This window comes from Pholcus phalangioides, unplaced genomic scaffold (assembly GCF_987345545.1).
Source record: "Pholcus phalangioides strain wild (caught in Gottingen) unplaced genomic scaffold, Ppha-v1.0 ptg000011l_1, whole genome shotgun sequence".
Classification (NCBI taxonomy): Eukaryota; Metazoa; Arthropoda; class Arachnida; order Araneae; family Pholcidae; genus Pholcus; species Pholcus phalangioides.
Window position 1 is genome coordinate 44,056,095 of NW_028301604.1, and position 23,818 is coordinate 44,079,912.

A 23,818-nucleotide genomic window follows, 5' to 3' on the forward strand; every position below is an offset into this window, starting at 1 on the left:
TTATTTTATTTAAAAAGAAAAAATTAAAAATGTTTAATTAAATTTAAAAGTTATTAAAGTATGTAGTCAATTAAATATTCGTAATGAACAGAACGGCTTATAATTTTCATCCCGTCAGTGGCCATTGTTGGCAGGTTTTATTGTATAAAATTGTAAAGTATGGACAAAACGCAGTTAAAATTGCTATATCTCCTTTATCTCAGAAAGAAAGGGAGGAATAGACGTATGTGGGTACATCATATTCGATGAACAGGGACCTTCATATGGTGTTTTTAAGGGTATTTATGGCAAATCATTAAAAAAATTCCGTGCAAAATCATCTTTAAAAAGTAGCCAAACATGCGGACGAATTAGCTCCGCATCCGCATCGTGTGAATAGCTCCGAATAACCCAATTGTCAAAACTTGTATGTGCGGATGCGGAGCCCGCACTTAGGTTTTAACACATGCGGACGATGTCCGGACCCGCATGAACATCTCGAAGATGCGGGCGAATTTCGGCTCGTCTGAATGGTTCAGTATATTCCAATCGTTAAAACTTCTTCCGGACCAGCATCCGCTCCGTGTGAAAGGGGCCTTAATCACCCTGTATAAGAAAACCAAGGACCATACACCTCGCTACACTTCCATCTTGCATAAGGGAAACCAAGTACATAAAAAAATAACAAAGTAAATATTTATATGATATTAAAAAAAATTGAATACCTTTGGAAGTCAATATCGTGCCTAATTAAAACCGGAACAAGCGTTCCGAAAAGGCCTTTCGGGACAGCAAAAAAAATGTTACTGGCAAAAAAAATGTTTTTAAAAATCTTAAATAAAGGAAATTTGAAATTTGAAAAAGGAATGTCCCGGAAAACCAAGACATATGGTCAGTCCATGTGGGGGTCGCTGATAATTTATATATATATATATATATATATACATTTTTTGGGTAAAAAGGGGGTCGCGCTTCAAAAAATTTGCTCGCCACTGCCCTAGACCATTAAACTAGAAAGCCAACGAATCCTCTTAGAGATTGTGTGCGCTGTACATGGACAACCAGACCTAACTCAAGGTGAAGCTCACATTGCTGACACTGCCACCAGATGGCGACTTATTCGATAAGTCTGTCACGCATGAGAGTAATTTATTTATTAATTCGACTTAATTTATTTTAAGCCCTTAAGTAGACAATAATATTTTTTTGGCTTCTCTCCATAATATCTCGCGCTGGGCACACCGATTGGGAAACACTGATTTAAAGATTATGCCCGGGAATTTTACATCTCCACTGATAAAACACAAACGCTTTGTTCGGGCCGGCAAGCAGGGGGTGAGCCGGTCCCGTGGAATAGGCGTGAATGTATTTCACTCCCCGTTAGCGTACACTCTCGATAGAGGACAGTAAAATTTGGCAAAATAATTTTTTTTTCCAAACTGAGTTTTTGCTCAGAAATCGAGAAATTATTATATTCAACGGTGATTATATGTATAATCTCCGGCTCGTATTGGTAAATATGATATTCAGTCAATTAATTACCTGATTAACTATAACATAATTATGATCCAGGATGCTGATTCCGAATGGTAATGTTAGTTTTGTTTAAACATGTTGTTGCGTATGTATGGAGAAAGCAAACATACCTGATAATGATATTATGAAAGTTTATTTATTCTTCACACTTATTTTAATTTTATTTTTGTTTCAAAATAAGTGTGCTTCACGCATCATGTACTGGTAAAAAAAGTAATTAATTGGTTTAATGAAGAAAAGAAAGGTTATAATTTTTTTTTTTTAATAATAACGTGATCAGCACGTATTCCCAAGAGATCGTTACGATCTGTCCAGGGAATTTGTTAGTGTTAGTAGACATCCATGCCCGACCCGGGATTCGAACCCAGACCTGCACAGTCAGAAGCTAGTTCCCTAACCACTGAACTGCCAGGCGGCAATTTTTCTGCATTTACCAGACTTTCCAACTTCCTTTGGGAATCGTGTATCGCAGTTAAAAGTGATAAATATAGTGAAACTTGGTAACATTTTCTATATCGAGACAATTGATGATTATGCATAACCACCGGTGTATCACTTTTACACACAGTAACATATAGGAATCAATCGCGACCGAAGCCAAACGTCGCACAGTGGTGCATTTTGCGAAAAACGTGGTCAAATCTCTTTACTCGCCTTGAAATTTGTTGCATATTCTTGAAAACTGTTTGGAACAATAAATGTTATGCTTTTTTAACGGCAGGGCGCAGATTATATGACTAAAGAGAATGTAAGGATATGAAATGGATAAAATATGATATGTTTGCATTACGGCTATTGATTAATTGCGATAAAAACAGCATGTATTTGTTCATGATATCTCATCATCATATATATAACATTTGAATTGCAATAACATGTAAGAATATTGCTGAGATGCATTAAAAATCTTATAATAACAAAAATGCTGCATAAAAATATTAAGAATTAAAAAAAAGTTAAAATAAGCATAAAACGTAATTTAAACACAGAAATTTATGATAAAAATTTGTAATGGATGTATACACAGAAAATCTATATATATATATATGTATATGTGTGTGTGTGTGTGTGTGTGTGTGTGTGTGTGTATATATATATATATATATATATTGCTGAAATAGTCAAAACTAAACTAGTTTTGGATTATTGAAGACGTTTTGCGGTAATCTTAAATTTTTTCTTCGTTGTTTCCTCATGCTAAATATGAATGAATCATTAAAAATTATTAATTGATGCATCACATCTTGAGAATTTTTTTCGAATTTATTTAAGTTTTTGATGTATGTGCTGTTTCCTTAATGAATCAGCTATTGTCCTTTTTGTTCTCTTATTAATCTCAGCCAATTCTGATATGTGTTCACCACCGATTCTTTTTGTGTACAGTACTTCGCAGAAAGTGAGAACGTTTGGTAAGATCAGTGAAGATTTGCAATTCATTTTTTTTACGTTTTCTGTACACCCTTCAAATTTTACTTAATTTAGGCATTTAAAACGTCATAATCTGCAGCTATCAGAGCAATAATCTCTGCAATTTTTTAAGAAATGTTCTCAAATTCAAATCTATTCCGCCTTTGTATAGGCAAGCTTCAGTTATGGCATGTTGAAGAAAAGTTGCTGGGGTCAGCGGAGTAGCGGATATTAGCAGCTAATTTCACCTTTTTCATAAACTACACATGTTAAAGTAGTATGTTGAGAAATGAATTTCAGGAATTCACATCAGGTCACTTGTTTTTACCGCCACTCACAAAAATGAACTTTTTTTAAAAAATTACTTGGCATTAAGAATAATTTATTTTTTAATAAAAATATCAAAAACGAAATTCAAAATGTATTTCTAAATTTCTAACACACTTGAAAGAAAAGAAATAACTGCCTAAAATTCCCCGGAGAGCTACGAAATTCTGAACGAGAGCAGCTTTGTAAAACTTTGATGTGCGGTATACTGCTACTTGAATCCCCACATTGGAGCTCCTTCTGGACGAAAACTAAGAGGTGATGAACGAAAAAAAACGTACCTCGAGAAGCCGGGGGTTATTCACTCTTCATCTGTGAAAGAATCAGGGTCGAACGGCAAAACTTTTTTTTTGGGATTTTGGCCACGATTTTCGCAAAACGCACCACTGTGAGTCGTATAAATGTGAAAGTCATATAAACAAGGTTCAACTGTCCTCTCCAATAGCGGGCATACCCCGTTAGCGGCCAAAATGTTGGTCTCATGGGTATTCGCTATCAAGAGGTTCTACTGTTTAGCAGAAAGCCACCGCTCACAATCTTTTCGATGCCATAACGTCATCACGTTTCGAAATTCTGTCTCAGATCGACGCTGCCTGTCCCTGATCTTCGCCATTACAATGGGCGGTTCATTACCACGCACGTGCTCACCGTTTTTTAATGTTTGATTTCTTGTTTAAATGTTTATTTTATTGATTGTTGGGAAGGCAATAAACAATACTGTTGCCCAAGTTCTTTCATAAGAATGGTTAAAAAAAGCCTTGAGTTCATATTTTACTATTGCATGAAATTTAAATGCATTGATGAATATTCTGTAATATTATTATTGCAAACATATTTAATCTCATAATCCCAACTTTCATAAACTCAGTATTATACATGGGAGTAGAGCTTTATTAAGTTAGTTGACAATCTTGGTGCTGTACTATTTGAAAATTTTTTTAATGTTGTCCTTCAAGGAAGGAAATCTTCAACGAATAAACAGTTGAATGGAATTTAGAATAATTACAGAAACTATGTTTCATGATCACCCCCCGCCACATCCTGGAGCCGGGCTTCTATGATCAGATTTTTGGTGGGCCCCATGCAGATATTTCTCACAGGGGCCTTCGATGGAATTTCAAATAATTACATGAAAGGAAACATTTTATTTCATGGTCCCCCCCCCCTCACATCTTCCTGGAACTGGGTCCCTTGGTAAGATCTTTAGAGGGCTACCTGCTAGGGTCAAAGTAATGAAAATCCCAAATTTTTTTAATGTTATAATTTCAACTAAATACATTGACAAATTTTGAAAAATTCAGTCTAATGATGCTTTTATTCCAAGTCGATAGGTTTGTATGACCTGACAGTATCATATGGCATCGTGTGAATTTGCTGAACAACTAAGAAGATCGAGGACCGGAACTATCATCACTGATTGGTAATATATTATAATCGATGCAGCAAATCTAGCAGCCCAACAAAAGCCAGAGCAACGGTCTCGACAGGGATGTCTTCTATGGGACTTGCCTCGGGCCATCTTGTGAAACAGTCCACAGATGCAACATTTGATATGGGAATAGGATCAACCAAGTCGAGATGAGTGTGATCACATCTATTAGAAGTCAATATGACCATTGGTCGCCAATTTTATAAAGCTTGAGGGTCACTATTTTATGATGACGTTATATTTGAAAGAATAACGTGTGTGGGGCATAAACACATTTACGAAACATTTTAATTAGATATAATTAACAATGAAGGACGTTCGAAATACAGAGAGGTGAAGAGCGTTTTGATATAACCAAGTGTGCTTATTTTACGCGTAGACAGGTGGTGTGACATTGGATGTAGAATACAATCGGTCACTACAGGTGCATTCATATCCCCAGATTTTACACTGAGTAAATGTGAGTGATCTCAATGTTTCTGTATATTTTGAAAGCATTATGCTAAAAAATGACAATTTTTATCTTTCCATATAAATTAACAAATTTCGATTACTTTATTAATGTATTAGAAACACTTCGCACAAGGTATGATTTCAATTTTGCATAAATTCTTCACATAAAAACTTAAAATATTCAAGTGATTATTATACATCAATGTGTGAGTAGTGCATAATCATAGGGCATATTAAGTAGAATTTTGCCCCATGTCTATAAATTTGGTCATGTTTATATTTTGCCTGTCTTGAAAATAGATGACTCGTTGCTTCATAATGTAATTCTCAACATTGATACAGGTTTGGATGTTACTGGCTTTATTGTTGTAGCCATCGCAACTGCTAATATTGCATTAATAGAAAAATAGTTTGTCCACCAAGTCCTCATATAAACTTCCATGTCCATCATCACCCTTCAATAGAGCCAGACCATTATTTTTTCTGATATTGCATCTGATTAAAAATATCAGAAAAACTGACTATATTAAAAAATGGTGTTTTCCCAAATAGAATTATGCCCCCGCCTATAAATTTCGTCAGGTCCATATTGTATGTTGCCCTGCTTGAACATAGATCACACGTTGCTTCATACTATAACTCCCAAAATTAATCAACGTTTGTGTCAATGATGTGTACAGAAGGTGCATTTTCGAAATAGACACACAATGCGTTATGATAAACAGCTTTGGGTTCTTTAGAAATTACAAAATACTGTGTTGATGATTGCATGTTTTAACTGGAAAATATACACAAATACTAATTTAAAAGTCAGGTTTGGGAAATATAGACAGGTGCAAACAATATTTCTTTGAGTGAAGTTTTAGAATGTGAGGAAAAAGAAACATTCTGTGGATTTTTTCTAATGTATTTCTAATGTCTTCGAATAAAAATGCTTTTTTAAGAAAGAAAAGTTATAAATAGAAAAACAATTTTATGCGAAGTAGAAGCTGGTGACATCCTAAAAGAAGTAACAATTTTTGTAAATGAATTTTTATACTGTTTGAATCACATCTTAGCATAGAATGAGAAAATGTTATGCATTCGTGTATGAATGAGAATCATGCAGTCATCCATAGTTTGAATTATAATTTTCAAATGATGGAATTCTGGAAGAAGGAAAGCAAAGTATATTTGTTTATTCATTCACTGTTTTTTTTCTTCCCTTTCGTAAAATACATATTACATGAAAAGTTTCTTATATATATATATATATATGACTGAAAATATGCAGTGAATATTGCATATGTCTATCTTAAAATCAAAAATAAACGATGTTATATAGTTGAATTGGTCTTAATTTTCTTTTCGTATTCATTGGATATTTTTTTGTATAAAATCAACAGAAATGAAGTTTTAAAAAAATTAATGCCCTTGGTGAAGTTTTGAGGCCGAGGGGTTATTCTTTCAAATATTGTTAAGTTTTTATTCAAAAGGCCGGCCCTAATTGATGCTTGAAATTAATGTTGAATTATAAGTATAAACTCGTCTATTTGAGTGCTCAATTCTTCGCTGATTAACCCTTTTTTGTCTATAACATTAAGGATAAATATAATTGCAACGTGGGCCAAATATATAACATATCGGCGTTAAAGTGTGTGTTGCTCGTTTTTGGTGCTGCTGAAAAACGATCTTACAGGGACGATGGATTTCGATAGAACTCCTTTATACCCAGGTAGACGCATCCGATATTTTGGTCCTCGGTAGCGCGCTGCTCAATGTTATCTTACCGTGGGACACGCCCGTCATTTAAAATAATTATTTTCAAAAGCCGGTCCTTTTGAAAATACACTAAAAATGGTATATATATATATATATATACAAATTTATATATACATTGAATACATGTGCTATGCCCCCCCCCCCTCCCAGGGGAATGTTTGCCCTCCCTGGAAAAAGTTGAAATGACGGCCCTGCCGTAGGATCCTTAGAACGTCTTCCTTTTTTTAATATTATTAGATTGTTTTTGAATAATTTTTGTTAAATTTGTTTCCAAATTACTACAAAAATTCCGTGATTTTCGGCTCCAGAATGTTAAAATTCTGATAAAAAAGGATTTCCAGAGTTTTATAAAGACCAATGCAAGAATCGTGAACTGTGCATTACAAGCATATTTATGATATATTTGTGATAATGTCGTTAAATTTTAGAACTAAATGATATGAATGAAAGTAAAAAAATCAGTCGAAAATAGCAGACGATATTTGGCGCCATAATTTTGTGTTGTGTGTAGCATAAGTTACGGTGATTTTAATATATTTGCGCAATCATTCTTTTTTTCTATTCCGTTTGATTTTGGAGAAATGATGCGTATGATTTTTAACGAATAGAACTAGTTGAATTTTGAATTAATTGTAAGTTGCTCCTGAGCCCCAAAATCTTGGGTTTTTTAGAGCTCAAAAGCTCATAGCTGTTTTCCACCTTTTCCTAGTCTTTGACACTACCCTATACACAAGCTAGTAGCTCTTGCCAAGGCACCTGCAGATAGCTAGATTCATAGCGCCTAGAAATGCCACGTTAAGTCCCCCATACATAAAGTGGTATGTCTAGGAGCTCAAGCTCTTCCTAAGACGCCTAAAGAAAAGGCTATACTTCTTGGAGCTTGAATCCTAGCCATTACTTCATAGGTTCAAAAATACAGCAACCCAATTACAAACACAATCACAAAAATTATAAACAATATATACACATGATAAAATATTATACAATGCCCATAATGTATTTATGGTTGTTTTATTCTAAGTATGGATAGCTTCTCAATTTACCCCAACATGCTTATCGTATTTATTTTTAAACGTGCCAATTGTGTTACAATTCACTACCTCCGGGGTAAGCTATTCCATTTACTAACAACCCTATTAGAGAAAAATTCCCTGCGACACCATAACCTCGCATTGTCCCTTACCAATCGATACTGATGTCCCCTTGTAAAGCAGTCGATTGGCGGTGTACTAAAAGTTCATAGTCCATCTTATCCGTTTTATCAGTAAGTCCCCATCTGGTGGTTGTTCATCGTTGCATCAGTAGTGTAGTGGTCTAGCACGTTCGCCCAGCACTTCCTAAAGATAGAAGGCCTCCGCACACTGCTCGTGACGTCAGTAAGTAATTCATCCTCACTCAGAATATTAAGAGAAAAATATTCCGCTGCACGTACCAGTATCATCGTTGTGCAGAAAATAAACGATCGGGCTCAGAATTGGCGATTTCTATGCCTTACATCCAATCACCATGCGGTATTTGTGAGCCAACAAGAAAGATTCAACGCCAAAATAAGAAGAAATGTGGCGAACTTGCTAGGTAGTCTCAATGATGTTACAGATGAACTTAGCAACCCGTACGGAGGCCTTCTATCTCTAGGAGGTGCTGGTTCGCCCTGCTTGTGGAAGGACGTGCGTTCAATTCCCCGTTAAGGCAGTTGAATTTTCTTTTCTGAATTTATCTTCACATCAGCCAGCTCCATAACTTAGTATTTGCACATAAATCTCCAAACGTTCATAATTCTTCAATCTCCATTTATTTTCACTATATGTTTTTCAAGTATAATAATAAAGTGAAAATGTTTGTACCGAGTATATATCAATACAGCATACTGTACATTCAATTGTGTGTATGAAAATTCTGAAAATTTTTACCCTTTCTCCTATTTCTCCTGGTGGTCCTACCGGCCCCACTAATCCTTGGGGTCCTTGTTCACCAGAATGTCCCAGAGGTCCTTCTGGGCCTGTAGATCCATGGTATCCACGATCACCTTTCGATCCACGTGGGCCGTATTCTCCTCGTACTCCATTATTACCCTGAAAATGAAACGAGGAGTTTTCAAAGATTCAGAAGATATTTAAGTCAGTGTGTGCATTAAATATCAATTGGAGGAGAACAATAATTTATTTCTCTAATAAAAAATTATATCTACAGTCTCTGAATCCTATGGCTAAAATGAGCGAGTGATGACGCACGCCCAGGAAAAGACATAGCTTGAGAGAATCTCACGTGATAGAAGTAAAACTTGCAAAAAATATTGTAACGTGGGTAGTCGATACGATGGTGAGAGGTTTTATATTAATATACCGTAAAACGTGGTGAATAGGAACGAGACTAAAAAAGTACAAACATATTCCCCTATTATATTCTAAAAAGAATTTTCCTTACACAATTTTTTTCCCTTTGGCTAACATGATAAAACGTTGGAAAATAAAATTTTGTGTTGTTGGTACACATCACAAGAGTGTAAATAACGACAATAAAAACGTCGTACATTTGACAGCCAAAACTTTTCTTGGAGTACCTATGTATTTTTCATGGATGAAAAACTGTTTTTTGTAACAGTACACATTTCTGCCATGATAACTGTGTCTGTGGAAACATTTATTTTCTAGCTACTATGCTGAGGTGAACTCGGAAAGAAGTAACTTGTCTCCGCCGTGTGTTTTAACTGTGTTTCTTTACATCCCCTCACAATTGGTGCACGCTTCAATTGATCGTACACGTTAACGAATAGGAACAAAGGATTTTATAGGCGTTTTTATTCATCTCCACAGATAAGGGTGCATAGAAACACCATGTTTTTTTTTTTGCTTTTTTAATGTGTATAGTTAACTTTGGCACATTCTAAAGTTAAGTGTACATTTTCTTATTATCTATAAAAGAAACTAAGACACAAATAATTAGCTAGAATTCTTTTATTTCAGAAAATATGTGATATTATTTTTTTTTACAAAGTAGAAAACCATTCCTATTCACACCATTTTATTTTACATACATGCACACCTTATCTATAAGATGTATATTCTTATCAACATTGACTATATATACACGTGTGTAGTCTGAGAATGAAACAATATATGACATATAACGGCTTTCGATTCGGAAATCTCCCAAATATCGAGTGAATATGGGTTTAACCAGAATTTGATGGGCTGACAAAATCTGAAGAATTGATTTTACACAGCGAAAATAACGTGCAGAATCTAGCGCCTACAGAATGAGATGTCACCCGCGATTTCACACACATAGACGTTCTGAAGTAGTCAAATGATGCAACTATTTTCTACTCAGTGCACAGAACGAGAACCCATTCCCACTGGCACACTGAAAGATGACCAAATCTATCAAATCTTTATTTCTTTCTTTCTATCACTTTGGTTTGCCCTTCCGAATGAAATTTCTGGCTATACGCCTGCACTCCCCCCCCCCCCCGGCTCTCTTCTCCAACGTTAGAGATATCATAATAACTCTTTATCTCTTGTTATTAATAAAATATATTGCATGATTATACTATTATTAAATTTTATGTAATTCTTAAAAATTTAAAAACTAAATATGCAGGGAGCCTGTTACCAAAATTGTATCTTCGAAGCTTTCAACGGCTTTACCTGTACATCAGAAAACCATGAAACTTCAGGAACGTCTTAATGAAGAGAGACCTAGGATATATATATACAGTGCATCCCGCTTATAACGTTCCCACTTAGAACGTTTTACGTCTTTTAACGACCGATTTTTGTGGTCCCAAATGTTACTAATAGGGGAAAGTGACCTAGTATAATGAGATACTTTTTCTAAAATAGCTTTGCTGAATCCCTGATGAACAATTTAGTAATCCTAAAATTGATTTTGTACACTATAAATATACCTGATTCAAAATATTGATTGAATTTTCAGAAAAAAATATTGCAAGCAAACACATACTCAAACAATGATTTTATTAAAATGTTCGAATCAGGAGTTTTTGGAGTTTAAGACACCAAAGGTTCCTAATATGAGATCATATCATGTATCATATTGTGCAGTCACACTGAGAAAGAAACATTTGCATGAATGTTTCTTTTCTATTCTAATATTGAATAACTTTTGTTATTCAATAAATAACAAAAGTTATTTATTGAATTTTACTAACGGTCAAAATTGAAAAGATTTTTTACGAATAACAAGCATTGCACAAAATACAGTCTCCTTAATTTCTTCACAATCCTTGTGAGACCATCAAGAATATAGCATATATCTTGCCCACTTCTTTCCGTGGGTGACCTCTGAAAATCGTATTGAACAGAACATGCATTCTGGATCCGACTCATCGTAATTAAAATCTGAATCATTTGAGTCCTGTAGAGGTGGTTCTTCGTCATCGCACGTTTCGTTTTTACTCAAATCTTGTCTTTTCTTCTTGGTTTCAGCCGACTCTTTCTTGGCTTTCTTTTGCTTTTTTCCACTTGTCAGCCCCAGTTTTCTTTGTACCTTTTTTGTTCCTTTTGTTGCTTGACTCACGATTTTTCTTCAAGCTGTTTCTTGTACGGTGAGTTGGTCAGCAATATTGCTGAACCCGACCGTGAAGAAGACGATGTACTAGGCCTTGAGGGGATAGGGCTAATTTCTGACGGCTTCACTGCCACACCAGAAGGTCCAAGGTTGGCTGCCAAATTATAAGTTGAAGATGTAGAGTCTTTCTGAAGGCGTTCACTAAATTTTCCATTGACACGGGTTTTGTGTAGGCTACTGCAAACAGTCTCATAACCAGGCTTACTGTAACTAATTGTCCAGGATTGTTTTTCTAAGATAAGTTTCTATTTCCCTTAGAAAAAAGTGGTACTTTAGGCGTTGTCTACAAAATGAGGCCTCAATATGAGGTATCCCATATTAGGGACTTCATTGTACCTCATATTGGGCACAACCAATGTTTAAGAAATATCACCGAATAAATCAACAAATAAGTAGAAGAATTGAGAAATCGATACATGAATATGAAACTACTGGTAATGTTGAGTATGTACTAATAACGAAATGTTTGAAAATTACTTAAATTGTGCGTTGTAAAACCCGTCGAAAAATAACTTCTAAAACTCTTGTGCAGGCTGCGCAGTTAAATAGGCTCCTGATGCTGGAGCCACATAGAAATGAGTAAAGTTATGTTGTTGGCTGCTCCATCTACCGTCGAGCTAATACTGCATGTCTCTAACAACAGATGTTACCCCTTTTTCTCTTTTGCACTGTGGTATCTCATATTAGGCAAGTATCTCATTATACGTCACTTTCCCCTATACTCATTGACATTTCCCTTTGAAGCGTTCTCCCGCTTAAAACGTTTTTCCATGAGGGTTTTTGAAAAATGTTGTAAGCGGGATTGATTGTATTTCGTAGTCTACTTTATAAAAAAAATCACCGCATATCCCACGGTTTTCCAATCGCTGTGATGTGGTACATTAGTGTGCCATGAGAGGATCGTAGTTGTACCACGTCTATTTTTAAAAGAAATAGACTAAATTATTTCTAAAAGATTCCAAACATCATTTCATAACTTATGATTTTGTTTCAAGAATATTTTCGTCTTTTTATTACGATTTAGTAATGAATTCTTTTCTCCTCGGTTAGTAATTAAATAACTAAAACTGTACTTTCTTTTGAACTCTCAATTCAAGTGTGCCGCGAAAAGTTCAACCGTAGCTTTAGGTGCACCGCGGGATAAGAAAAGTTCCAAAACACTGTCATAGCCACTTCTACTTCACCACACACCAACTCCAGCCACATCCAGTAGTGTATTTACAGGGGGCTAAGCAAGCCGAGTTCAGTAAATACTTAGGGGCGGCGAATTTTGGAATATAGAAAGGGGGGGGGGAAACATTTTTTTAATTCACGTTTCGTAAACGTGTGGACATAGGTGTACGTAGAATTTTCTCAGTTTCAATTTTTTTAATCACAAGGGGGAGTTTTACGTTTTTCCCTGCAAAATAACACTATAATCTCGGCTTGAAGGGGTGGGGGTTAGAACCCTAAACCCCCCCCCCCCCTTGCGTACGCCAATGCTTGTGGAACTGTCATATGCGTCATTTGTATATTAATAATATATAATTATTAAACCATATTGTTTATTTTTGTCTATTTTTTGTGTTCTTTCCGCACAGACTGTCGTTGAAGTAAAAATATATGACTGTCTAACCTTCCTATTTACAGTGTGCGGCCATCCTAAATAATATTGTCACATGTAGAGGTAAGGGATGAGTAGGTGTCCAGCGAAGCAAAGCAGCACTCATTTCAGATTACTGAAAGTGTACAGTGACACCCCCTGAAGAGGGGGGGGGGGTTATCTTCTTCTAAGAGCTATCTACGGAGGGTGCTGGGGGCCGTTCAAGTATTACGTCAGCAAATTTTTAGCCATTTTTGACCCCCCCCTTCTTGGCAGAAGTAAGCAAAACTCTGACCCCCCCTCCCCTTGTTAGCAAAATTTCGTCAGCACTGCCCCCACCTCCTAACGCATATTGGTGGGGTCAGAAACGTACGCGGGGGGCATAGGGGGCTCGTGCGCCTCCCCCCCCCCAGACGAAAAAAAAATTTAATGTAAAAAAATTAACATTTAAAGGTATTTTATTTCGAAATTTTATTATATTCGATTTATGTTAATTTCAATGCTATTTGAGGGCTAAGAACTCAAAATTTCTCTAAGAAATTGATTGCGACCATCCCTTTAAGTCATATATGGTAAGCCCTTGACCCGCGGACCAAATGTGGCCCTGAAGGTTATCTGATGTATAGCCACTATAATAAGGTCCTTAACAAGACGCCTTAATCTGATGTGGTTTGCCCCCTCGAACCCAAATTTGTAAAAATGAAAGAAGCAGCACATTTACAGATCGCTTAAATGACCCGTGGCACAATTCCGGAGCATTCACGTGGCCCGTGGCATATTTTCAGATCACTGAAGTAGACCAGTGGTACATTCAAAGATCACTTAAGTAACCCGCGACACAGTTCCAGAACACTTGAACGAACCGTGACACATTTAGAGATCCCTTGAGTGACATGGGGCAATTCAATTCAATTCGCTGACAATAGCCCAGGCAAATCGTCTAGAGACAATTTACTGCCGAATCCCTTTCGGGGGGAGGGGGCTAATGCGGGTTTTTTTATTGTTTATGAAAAATATTTACAATGCAAGACAGAAAATATGTACATGATATATACATTATATACATAAAGATATCATGCCGCTATGTAAACCGACATTTTTTTTTATGCACATCCATTCATAGCCCTGATCACAGTTTGTCCCGGGGGGTCTGTTGGGCCGTGACGTGGTCGCTCACTTATTGTTCAATGTGCCGTGTTGCTGCCTGTGCTGCCAGTCTGCTGGATCTTCTCGTAGGCTGCTCTGGTCTAGTTGTGTGGTTGCCTATGTCTATCTTTCTCCTGTGCAGTTTCTCTATGCCCTCTTTTTCGAGGTAGCGCACGAGATTCTCAAGTGTTCGTGATTCTTTTTCGACCCGGCTCATCCTCCTAAACCACTCCTTCACCAGCTCTTGCCTTGGTTTGATTAGGTGGAAATCTTTTGTGTAAGGGCAGCTGGTGGCATAGTGGAGTGGTGTGCCGACTTCTCCGCACAAACATTTGTTGTTGTTAGATATTTTGAATCTCTCGAGGTAGCTGGGGGAATGCTCCATGACCAGTAAAGAAAATGGCTTTCTCTCGTGACCATCCCACAGCCCTCCATCCAACTCGAGGCAGGATATCGTGAATCAGTCTGCCTGGGTGTTCAGGTTCGTCCCAGTCCTCCTGCCACATTTTTAATAGGAGGCTTTTGAGAAGTCTTTATGCGTGGGAAGGGGGAAGCTTAATTAACATCGCGCTCTGAGCAGACTTAGTGGTTTTCTTGGCGAGCTTATCCACCAACTTGTTGCCATGGATACCAGAATGACCTCCTCGCACCCAGTGCAGACTGGCATTTCTGTTGGTGATCAGGCAGATGCGGATCTGTCTGACATTGTAGTGTCGCGTGAGCGGGTCTCTTATTGCTTCCAGGCTAGCTCTGCTATCCGTGTAAATCTTTATTCTTTCCTCTGTTTTTATGGCTTGCTCTGTAACCATTTTGAGGGCCCACAGCTCCGCTTGGAAGACACTGCAACCATCCTGCAGCCTCGCGGCCCATTGATTGGTAGTGATTCCATCAGTCAGCCATATAAGGGCTGCTGCCGTGCCGTCTGCTGTTTGGGAGCCGTCTGTGTAGATTGGTTTGCATTTGGGGTCCACGAGCTGCTCATCAGTTGTTATCTGGGCATCGATGGGCTCACTGGCAGGGTGTTGGGTCCATCCTATCACATTTCTTTCATAATTGGTTGAGTCAAGATGTATTCTTGCGGACGTGATGTTTCTTCCCAGCCTGGTGAGTCTGGCTGATTTTGCAAGGAATTGCGTGATCAAGGCCAACGGAGGAGCACCTGCCAACACCTGCATTTCCAAGGTAGACGTCGTGCAGTAACATCTAGTCATGTACAAGACAAATCCTCTTTGTGCAGAATTCCGCATGCGCTGCGTTCTACCCGTCATAGAAGACCCCCATTCGTCTGCTCTATATGTAATTATCTTAACCGCAACTTTTGGGTATAGAGAATCCTTCGGTATTTTGTTTTGAGGCCCCACTGCGGTCCCGCTGCATTCCGCATTCGCTGTAGGGTCCTCATTGCCTTTGCCTTTTGCTTCTTCATGTGTGCTAAAAATTTAGTTTGCCATCTATGGTTAGGCCTAGACACTTGAGGGTAGCTGTATGTCTAATTGGATCCCCATTCAGTTTGATAGTGGGACGGGATTTCTCACTAAACCAAATGTACCGGCACTTGTCTGCAGCAATTTCCAAGTCGTGCTCAATTAACCAATCACTGACTCTCTTCATTACAGTCGCCCCTTGAGCCGTCACGCCATTAATTTTCGGGGCTGATAAAAGGAGGAGGACGTCATCTGCATACGCTTGTATTCTCACTCCTTCCGGCCAGTTGCGTTTTAGCAGTTGATCTGCCACCAGGTTTCATAGCATAGGGCCCGAGCATGACCCCTGCGGGCAGCCTCTGGTCTGATGATGAGAGACGAACTGCCCTTGGGTCTCCATGCCTACAACTCTGTCCAACAGGAGATTCTCCAGAGTTACTGTTATTACACGTGGCACCGGAATTGATTTTAGGAGCTTTCGGAGAATGGGGAATCTCAGTGAATTAAATGCTCCTTTTATGTCCAGGGACAAAAGTGCCACATAGCGGTTGCTTCTTTTTGCCGCATCGATCGCGTCCAGCAGGTCACAGAGTGCCTCTTCTGTGGAGCGGCCCATGCGAAAGCCATATTGGTGGCGGTGAAAAAAAGTTCACTTTGTCGAGGTGATACGTGAGACGTTGCACCAGAATTCGCTCCAGAATCTTGTCCATGTGTGGCAGCAATGTGATGGGCCGGAACGAGTCCAAGTTGTCGGGATATCTGCCATTCTTAAGGAACATTAACACTTGTCCCGTTTTACAAGCCGCTGACACTGAATTTAGTCTGAGGCATTTGTTGTATAGGGCATCGAAGATATCTGGAAATTTTTCGTGTATAATGGTCAGCATGGGGATCGTTATTTTGTCAGGCCCTGGCGCCTTTTTCTTGCCTGTTCTCGATAGTGCTCTCCCGATTTTGTTTTTAGTAATGCTAGGTTCCGGATTGTCATTGGTTGCGATGTGAGAAACATTTCCATCTTCGTTAGATATATATTCAGCCAGATCTGCGCTCTCATCTATTGGTTATAGTGTATGTATTTGGGCCTCTACTGCTTCGAGGATCATTTTGTTCCCATCACCTAGGTGTAGCACTTAAGAACGTGGACTTCCTCACCGTAGCCTTGTAGACAGCGCCAAATGGGTTGACTGCGCTATGAAAAAATGCGCGCCATGCGTCCGTTTTTGCTGCTGTCATTTGTTTGGTGTAAATGGCCTTTTGCTTCTTATATTTAATTAGGGCTACTGCCTTTTTCGCATCGGCTGATTTCTCCCATCTTTTGTGTAGGGCCCTTAGTTTTCTCCTCTCTTCTGCCAGTTTAGGTGACCACCACTTCACCTCTCTATTAGTCAGTCTGTGTTGGGATTGGAGTGTTCTTTCGCCAATTAACTTCAATGCCTGCATGAGAGAGGTGGTGCTATGCTTCAGTTGCTCGATGTTGTTGCAATATGATATTTTGTCCAGCCAGTCTGTGGATTGCTTCCCGAACTTGTTAGCAAATATTTCCAGTCTTCTCTGGTAGAAACTAAACTTTACTCTGTGTTCCACCAGAGGGATGTCATTGAGCAACCAGTGGAGATACTTGTGGCTGCTCTCAGTGACCTCTTCCCCTACCTGCCAATTAGTTGGGCTTTCCTGTCTCGTATTCGTTAATGAGAGGTCTGGCCATCCTTTTGGGTTTCGACATATCATCCCCGACTTGTTATGTCGGTATGATGTTATCCCCGTTGAGGATATACAGATCTCGCTCTATGACCATATCCAAGATGGCCTGTCCCCTATCGTCCTCCCGTTTATAGTTCCAATAACTATTTTTACCGTTCAGGTCCATTGCACTATGCGTAGGTGTAGAGCCTGCTTTTCTATATATTGTTGAAATTTCCTCCAATGCTGGCCTGATGTCTTGAATTGGAGAGCAGTAGCTGCTGATGAGGATATGCCCTTTCCCCATCAGGCCGATTTTTACTGCAACCGTGTGGTCATGCACCGCCAGCGTTGCTCCTCTAATATTTTGATTAGGAATAAATATGGCAGCCTTTAGGTTAGCAGAGGACAATTTTTGCCAAGCCTTCGGGATCCCCTTTAATTTCCCGTTTGTGACCCATGGCTCTTGAACGAAGATTATGTCCACCCGGAGTTCTGCCACTGTTTGAGTCAGTTGGTTTGTGGCGTTCCGAGCATGGTCCATGTTAATCTGTAAAATTCTGACTTTGCTATAGGGTGATGGATTTACTCCCACGTGAGAAGGAAGCAGTTTATTGGTTGATAGTTTGGACATACCAAGTTAGTCACCGATGCTCTTCTCTTTCCCTGTCTTTAATGACGTTTGATTATTGGTTTGAGTGTCTCTCGACCTGTGCTGCACTGCGCTGCGCCCCGTTATATGCTTTGAAGCAGGGGCAGCTCAGACTTCAAGCCATATGATCTGACCTGAATCGGGTGCCCTTTGCCTGGTTTGACCACAGACAGTTTATGCAGTGCAGTTTGTTCATCTGGCAGTCCCGGGTATTGCGTCTGTCTGTGCATTTAGCGCAGAATGGGTCGCCTGAACTGCAGTCTGCTGCTTTGTGCCCGAATGCTTGGCACAACAGCGATTGGTGACTTTGAATTCCGATATCCTGTAGTCCAGGAAGCCCAAGAGTAGATGTCCCTTACGCAAGGCATCAACACTTTTTTTACTTATTGGTACCTGAAATACCAGGTGTCCGGTGTGTGGGTTCTTAGAGCGTAGGGAGTTCTTGAAGATAGCCTCGTCTTCGGGGGTGGAGAATGCTTTAGCTAGTAACTTTGCCACCTTCTCTGAGGTCGATGTACGTCTAACCTCCTCCCCATAATATGGTGTCTTGCTTTTCCTGGAAGCTTTGTATCTAGGGTTTCTCTCAGGTGCTCAACGTTAAGTATCGCTTGTGGAATGGTCTCACTATCCCCCTCATTGAAACAGTCAACAGCAAAGCCTCGGGATATTTTTCTGATGGCTTTGATTTTGATCTCATTATCACAGGAGCTGAAGTGATCTTCTAATAAGTATGGGATATTCGTATCTTCCCCTTCCAGGCGAGGTTAGATCAAAACTGTGTGCACCGTATTGCGCAGCAAAGCCTGTGAGTACAGTTGGCGTGAGCCAGTATTCCTCCACGCCTCTCTTAAGTTCTTGTTGGGATTGAGAAGGCAACCTCTCCGTTGCCTCTGTTTATCCTTGTCTCAACTCTCTTGGGTTTGGTGTTGTCAGTCGCGGTTCTTTTTTTTCATATTATTTTCCATTTCCCCCGCCACTTCTTTTCCGATCCCTGCTCCTTCTCTTTCTTTGCCATCTTTAGCTTGGGGTCTGCTTACCGTTCTTTTGTTGAGATTGTATGTGGCATTGCTACTTGTTGATGGGGCGAGATGATTATGGATTGCTATTTGTAGTCTCTCTCCATAGAAGCCACTGTTGATTCGGATCTTATCATTTGACTTGCCCTGTTAAATTTCTTGCAAGTTGTGAACAGGTTTGTGTTGGCCGCGGTTGTCATAGCTCTTCTCCTGTCCATGTGAGTTAGTGGCCATTAGTTGTGGCATCTTTTGGTGTGACATGGGGCACAATTTTAGAGCACTTAAGTTGCCCCCAGTGCGGTTCTACATCATTCAAGTTACACGCGGTACATTCCCAGATAATTTAAGTAATCCGTGGCATAATTACGGATCACTTGAGTGATCGTGGAACAGTTCCAGAGCACTTAAGCTGCCCGGACACATTTCCTGAGCACTTGAAGGATCCGTGAAACATTTAGAGATCGCTGAAGTGGCTATGTAAGGGATTCATCATTAGGGAGAATGTTAGTTCAGTTGCCCACAAACTAGCGAACGATTTTTATCGTTTTTGGCGCACCGAGCAAGATGCTATTAATAATATTTCATATCTTCAAAACGGGTGGTTGATGACGTAAGCATCATCCAAACCCTCTCCCCCGTGTTATCAAAAGTCAGCAAATTAGAAACTCCCTTCTCTCCCCCCCCCATCGATGCTGACGTAATACTTGAATGATCTCTTGGTAAAGTGGTCAGCACAAAATAAAGGGGTTCTTTCTGTGACTAGAGGCTGCTGCATCCTTCCCAGCTGACCACAAAGAACATTTTAATAGCTCAGTTTCGGCTCTCTTTGAACGTAACAACGCCCGCCATATGAGAAAACCGTCTGCAACAAATATGCCTTTATTGGCTCCGGTTGGGGCTTTGGTGAGAGTCTTTAGGAATGGGCTATGGTTGACCATCTGGGGGGATAGAAACAGTGTTAAGTGCTATAAATCGAATGGATGAATTCGATTACAATATGATTTTTTTTAACTCGTTTGAGAATCGAAATGGAATGACGCCAGTCAATCCAGAACAACATCTGTTTGCAGTCACTAATTGGAATATAAAGAAATCGTGGTACAGAATGGTAGGCGGGGTCACGCGATTCTGTTTACTGGTCCTATAAGGACAGCGCTCTTCATGTGACGTTTTCCTGAAGAAAAAGTGTGGGGGACAAATGTGGAGCTTGGCAGAACCCACATTTTTATTAATTGTATACAGTATTACAAAACTACATTCTGTTATAAACGCATGATTACAAACAAAACGGAAAAAAGCTCCTCTTTATTTTACACTTCCCTGACGAAAACAAAGTAAGTAAATATCAAATATAGCTACTCATTTCTGATAAGTTCGTACGTTTTGCATTTTGTGAGTTTTCATTAATGATAATTTATGAACAATCATCACAATTCAATCTCAGGTAATTTGGAATCCTCTGTAAGGGTGTGAATATAGTGCGTCCGTATTTTCGATTCTGGAAACCCGATGTTGAAAATCTATAAAATATGTATTATTCTAACCCTTTTAAATACTAAATTAACTTTTCAAAGAATTTTTTACATATATAATTCATAGTATTATTATATTTTTTGTTATGTAGCTTTCAATATAAAAGTAGCATAGGGAAAAGAACAGAAATGAAAAAAATAAAATCAGTTTAATTAATAAGAGTTTCATTGTTTTTTAGTATTTACTGAGATATTTGAATTCAAAAATCGGGAGAAAAAGCGGCAAAAACTAACGGACAACGCTTCTTTCGCAACTTTTCTCCTTTTTCTTGCATTCAGATATATCTGCGAATAGATATAGAAACGTGGAAATCTCTTTCTTGGCATCAGAAGAGACAGGGCAACAACTTTTTAATTCGGTTTTTGGGCTCAGGTTGTCCATATAAAAGGTTAATAATTTTATTTTAATAATTATACAATCCCTTGAAACATGAATGTCCTATCTGAAATTCTTGACTTGGCACATTTACATTCCGCAAGAATGACTTTAATATTTGTCACCGTATTCTTGCTATTCCCATTTTGAAAACCGTCAGGCGATTGTGGGACACTGTATATTCAAGTAATGCAAGCATTCAAATCACACAAGCGACGAACCACTGGCGGGTAACGTCTAAAATTTTAGTCGGTCCGCCAAACAATTTTGAAAAAGTATTTCATTATTTAAAAATACACTTTATTTATAGACATGCGATATGATAATATGTATAGATATTATGTGATGTGTGTGTGTGTGCATTATTGATTTTGTTGCTAGACTATAACCAAGTACGCAGAAAGTATCTCGACACCATTCATTGGTGCTGAGATACTTTCATATTCGAATGTATGCACCATACATTCCAATTAAATTTATCAGTGGTTTTCATTGATGTGTAGACGCCTGCATGTCGGAGGTTGAGCACACCCCCCCCCCCCCGTTATATGGCAATCATTATGAATCGGAATAGGATACGAAAATAGGACAGAGAAGTAAAATTTAGGTGCAACTATATGTAGTACCACGTTTGTCTTTTGTTTGTTTGTGATTTATTAGTAATGGCATGCGGGTGGAAGGAGGGCGGAAAAAAAGTTAATCTGAAATGCGAGGGAGTGGAAAATATTGTATAGCCCACACGGAAAAAAAAATTTAAATACGGCTCGGAAAAGAAGTAGCAAAAGAAGTCGCTGGAGAAAAAGAAATCAAACCGGTGAAGGAAATAACGGAAGAAACAAAGAAAGTGGGTTAAGACCGGAGAGAATTTAAGATTAAGAAAAATGACCCTAAATCAAAAGTAGAATATGCAGAACTATGTTCAATAGCTATAGTTTAATGGCGATATTGCGAAGAAAGCCAAATCAGAAAAACTAAAACTGTGTGTTGGGAGAAATGAAATTTTTGCACAAAAAAGTAAAGAAGGAACTGTGGCGGATATGCAAATGAAAATTATTCCGTCATCATAGCTTGTGCGGTGATTTGTGCCGTGTGATGCGCATGCGTCCAGCGTTCTTTAAAATAGTTGATTTTTGTTATGTTATCACTCACATTGTTCTGCTTTATTGTCCATCAATAGTTTGTTCCGGCTGGTCCGTGATATTTTAGTTAAATTTTAATTAAAAATGAATTAAGTTATACTTCCATCGCCTGACTCGCTTAGTCTGATCGTGTGTTTGATGAGTTTTAAACCTCGAGTTTTGTGATAGCTCAGACCGTTGTTGATCCGGCTAAAAGCGGTGACACATTTTATGTGGAACCGTACAGAACCATCACAAAAGATGGAAATGAAATCATTAGTATTGTTGATGAATTTTATAATACTCTATACAAACATGAACAGGATCGGAACAACGGAAAGGGAGCAGAAATGAAAGAAAATGAAGCCGAATTTGTACAAGTAGCACCTGTGATGAAAGAGGAAGTCTATACATATCTATAAGATTTATGAAAAAAGAAAAATACCCAGATGAAGATGGGATTTCAATAGACATTACTAAAGAAGCAGGAGAAGAATTTGTCAGTATGCAAGCTGCTTTGTTTACAAATTTTCTCACAAAATCGGATGTGACTGAAAATTGGAATAACGCAATGATGGTTCTTCTTTACAAAAAAAGGGTAAAAAAAGAGGATATCAAGAACTATCGACCAACCAGTCTCCTATCAGTAATTTATAAAGTCTTCAACAAAGTGCTGACATGTAGGCTTGAATCCAACTTGGACGAAGCTCAAGCAAAAGAAAAAGCAGGATTTCGAAATGGATTCATTACAATGGATCACATACAAACAATCAGGGAACTTATCGAGACACAAGGAATACGAATTACCACTGTATATGGCCTTCATTGATTGTGAGAAAGCTTTTGACTCTGTCTTCACATCTGCTGTTGATTAAGGTTAGCTTTAGATTTAATTTGGGTAGAGAAGACTTGACATGAATATCATCAAGAAAATATATGACTAAGCAACTGCAACGATTCATTTGAATAAAGAAAAAGCAAAGATTGAACTCGGAAAAGCAGTCAGACGGGGTGATACTATCTCACCAAAACTCTTTACCGCTGTTTGAGAAGAAGTATTCAGAAAACTGGATGAGAAAGGAATTGAAATAAATGGAGAATTTCTCAACCTTTTTTCCTTTGTTGACGGCATTGTTGTTATCAGCAGTGATCTAGACGAATTAGAAGAAATAATAAAAGAATTGGCGAAGGCAAGTGTTCCGGTGGGCTTGAAAATGAATCTGCAAAAGACTTAAGTTATGTTCAACCCCTCTGCGTTGAAGAGGACAATCTTGCTTAACAACACAGAGATAGAAGAAGTAGAAAGCTATGTATACCTGGGACAAGAAATTGGCATGGACAATGGAATCATTAATGAAATAAACAGAAGCATCAGGATTGGATGGAGCACTTTTGGCAAAAACTGTAATTCTGAAGGGTGACGACATACCACTATGCCTGAAAAGGAAAGTGTTTAACCAGTGTGTGCTACCAGCACTGACTTATGGAGCTGAAACATGGACACTCGCAAGCAAGACGATACAAAATTTACAGACAACACAAAGGAGTATGGAAAGAGGTATGCAAGGCATCACAAGATGAGACAGGAAACGAATCACTTAGATAAGGAACCACATAAAGGTATATGATATCATGGAAAGAATTATACGATTGAAATGGAAATGGGCTGGACGTATTGCAAGAAGACAAGACAACAGATGGACTACAAGTATTCTAGATTGGTACCCCCGTCGCACAGTGGTCAATATAGTGAATTTAGGAGGAAAAAAATGTTTTCTCGAAAACTAATGAATATTTTTGAAAAATTCTT

The 23,818-nt window shown here is 38.5% G+C and overlaps 1 protein-coding gene across 3 annotated transcripts in view; it reads right to left on the reverse strand.

Moving 5' to 3' along the window:
- LOC149080456 (uncharacterized) overlaps positions 1–23,818 on the reverse strand; it is a 1,573,269-nt gene that overhangs the window by 680,135 nt on the left and 869,316 nt on the right. For all 3 annotated transcript variants that reach the window (XM_089239569.1, XM_089239571.1, XM_089239572.1), the window contains one exon: positions 8,803–8,964. In XM_089239569.1, the coding sequence (XP_089095695.1) occupies positions 8,803–8,964 (162 nt within the window). The remainder of the gene's footprint in view (positions 1–8,802; positions 8,965–23,818) is intronic.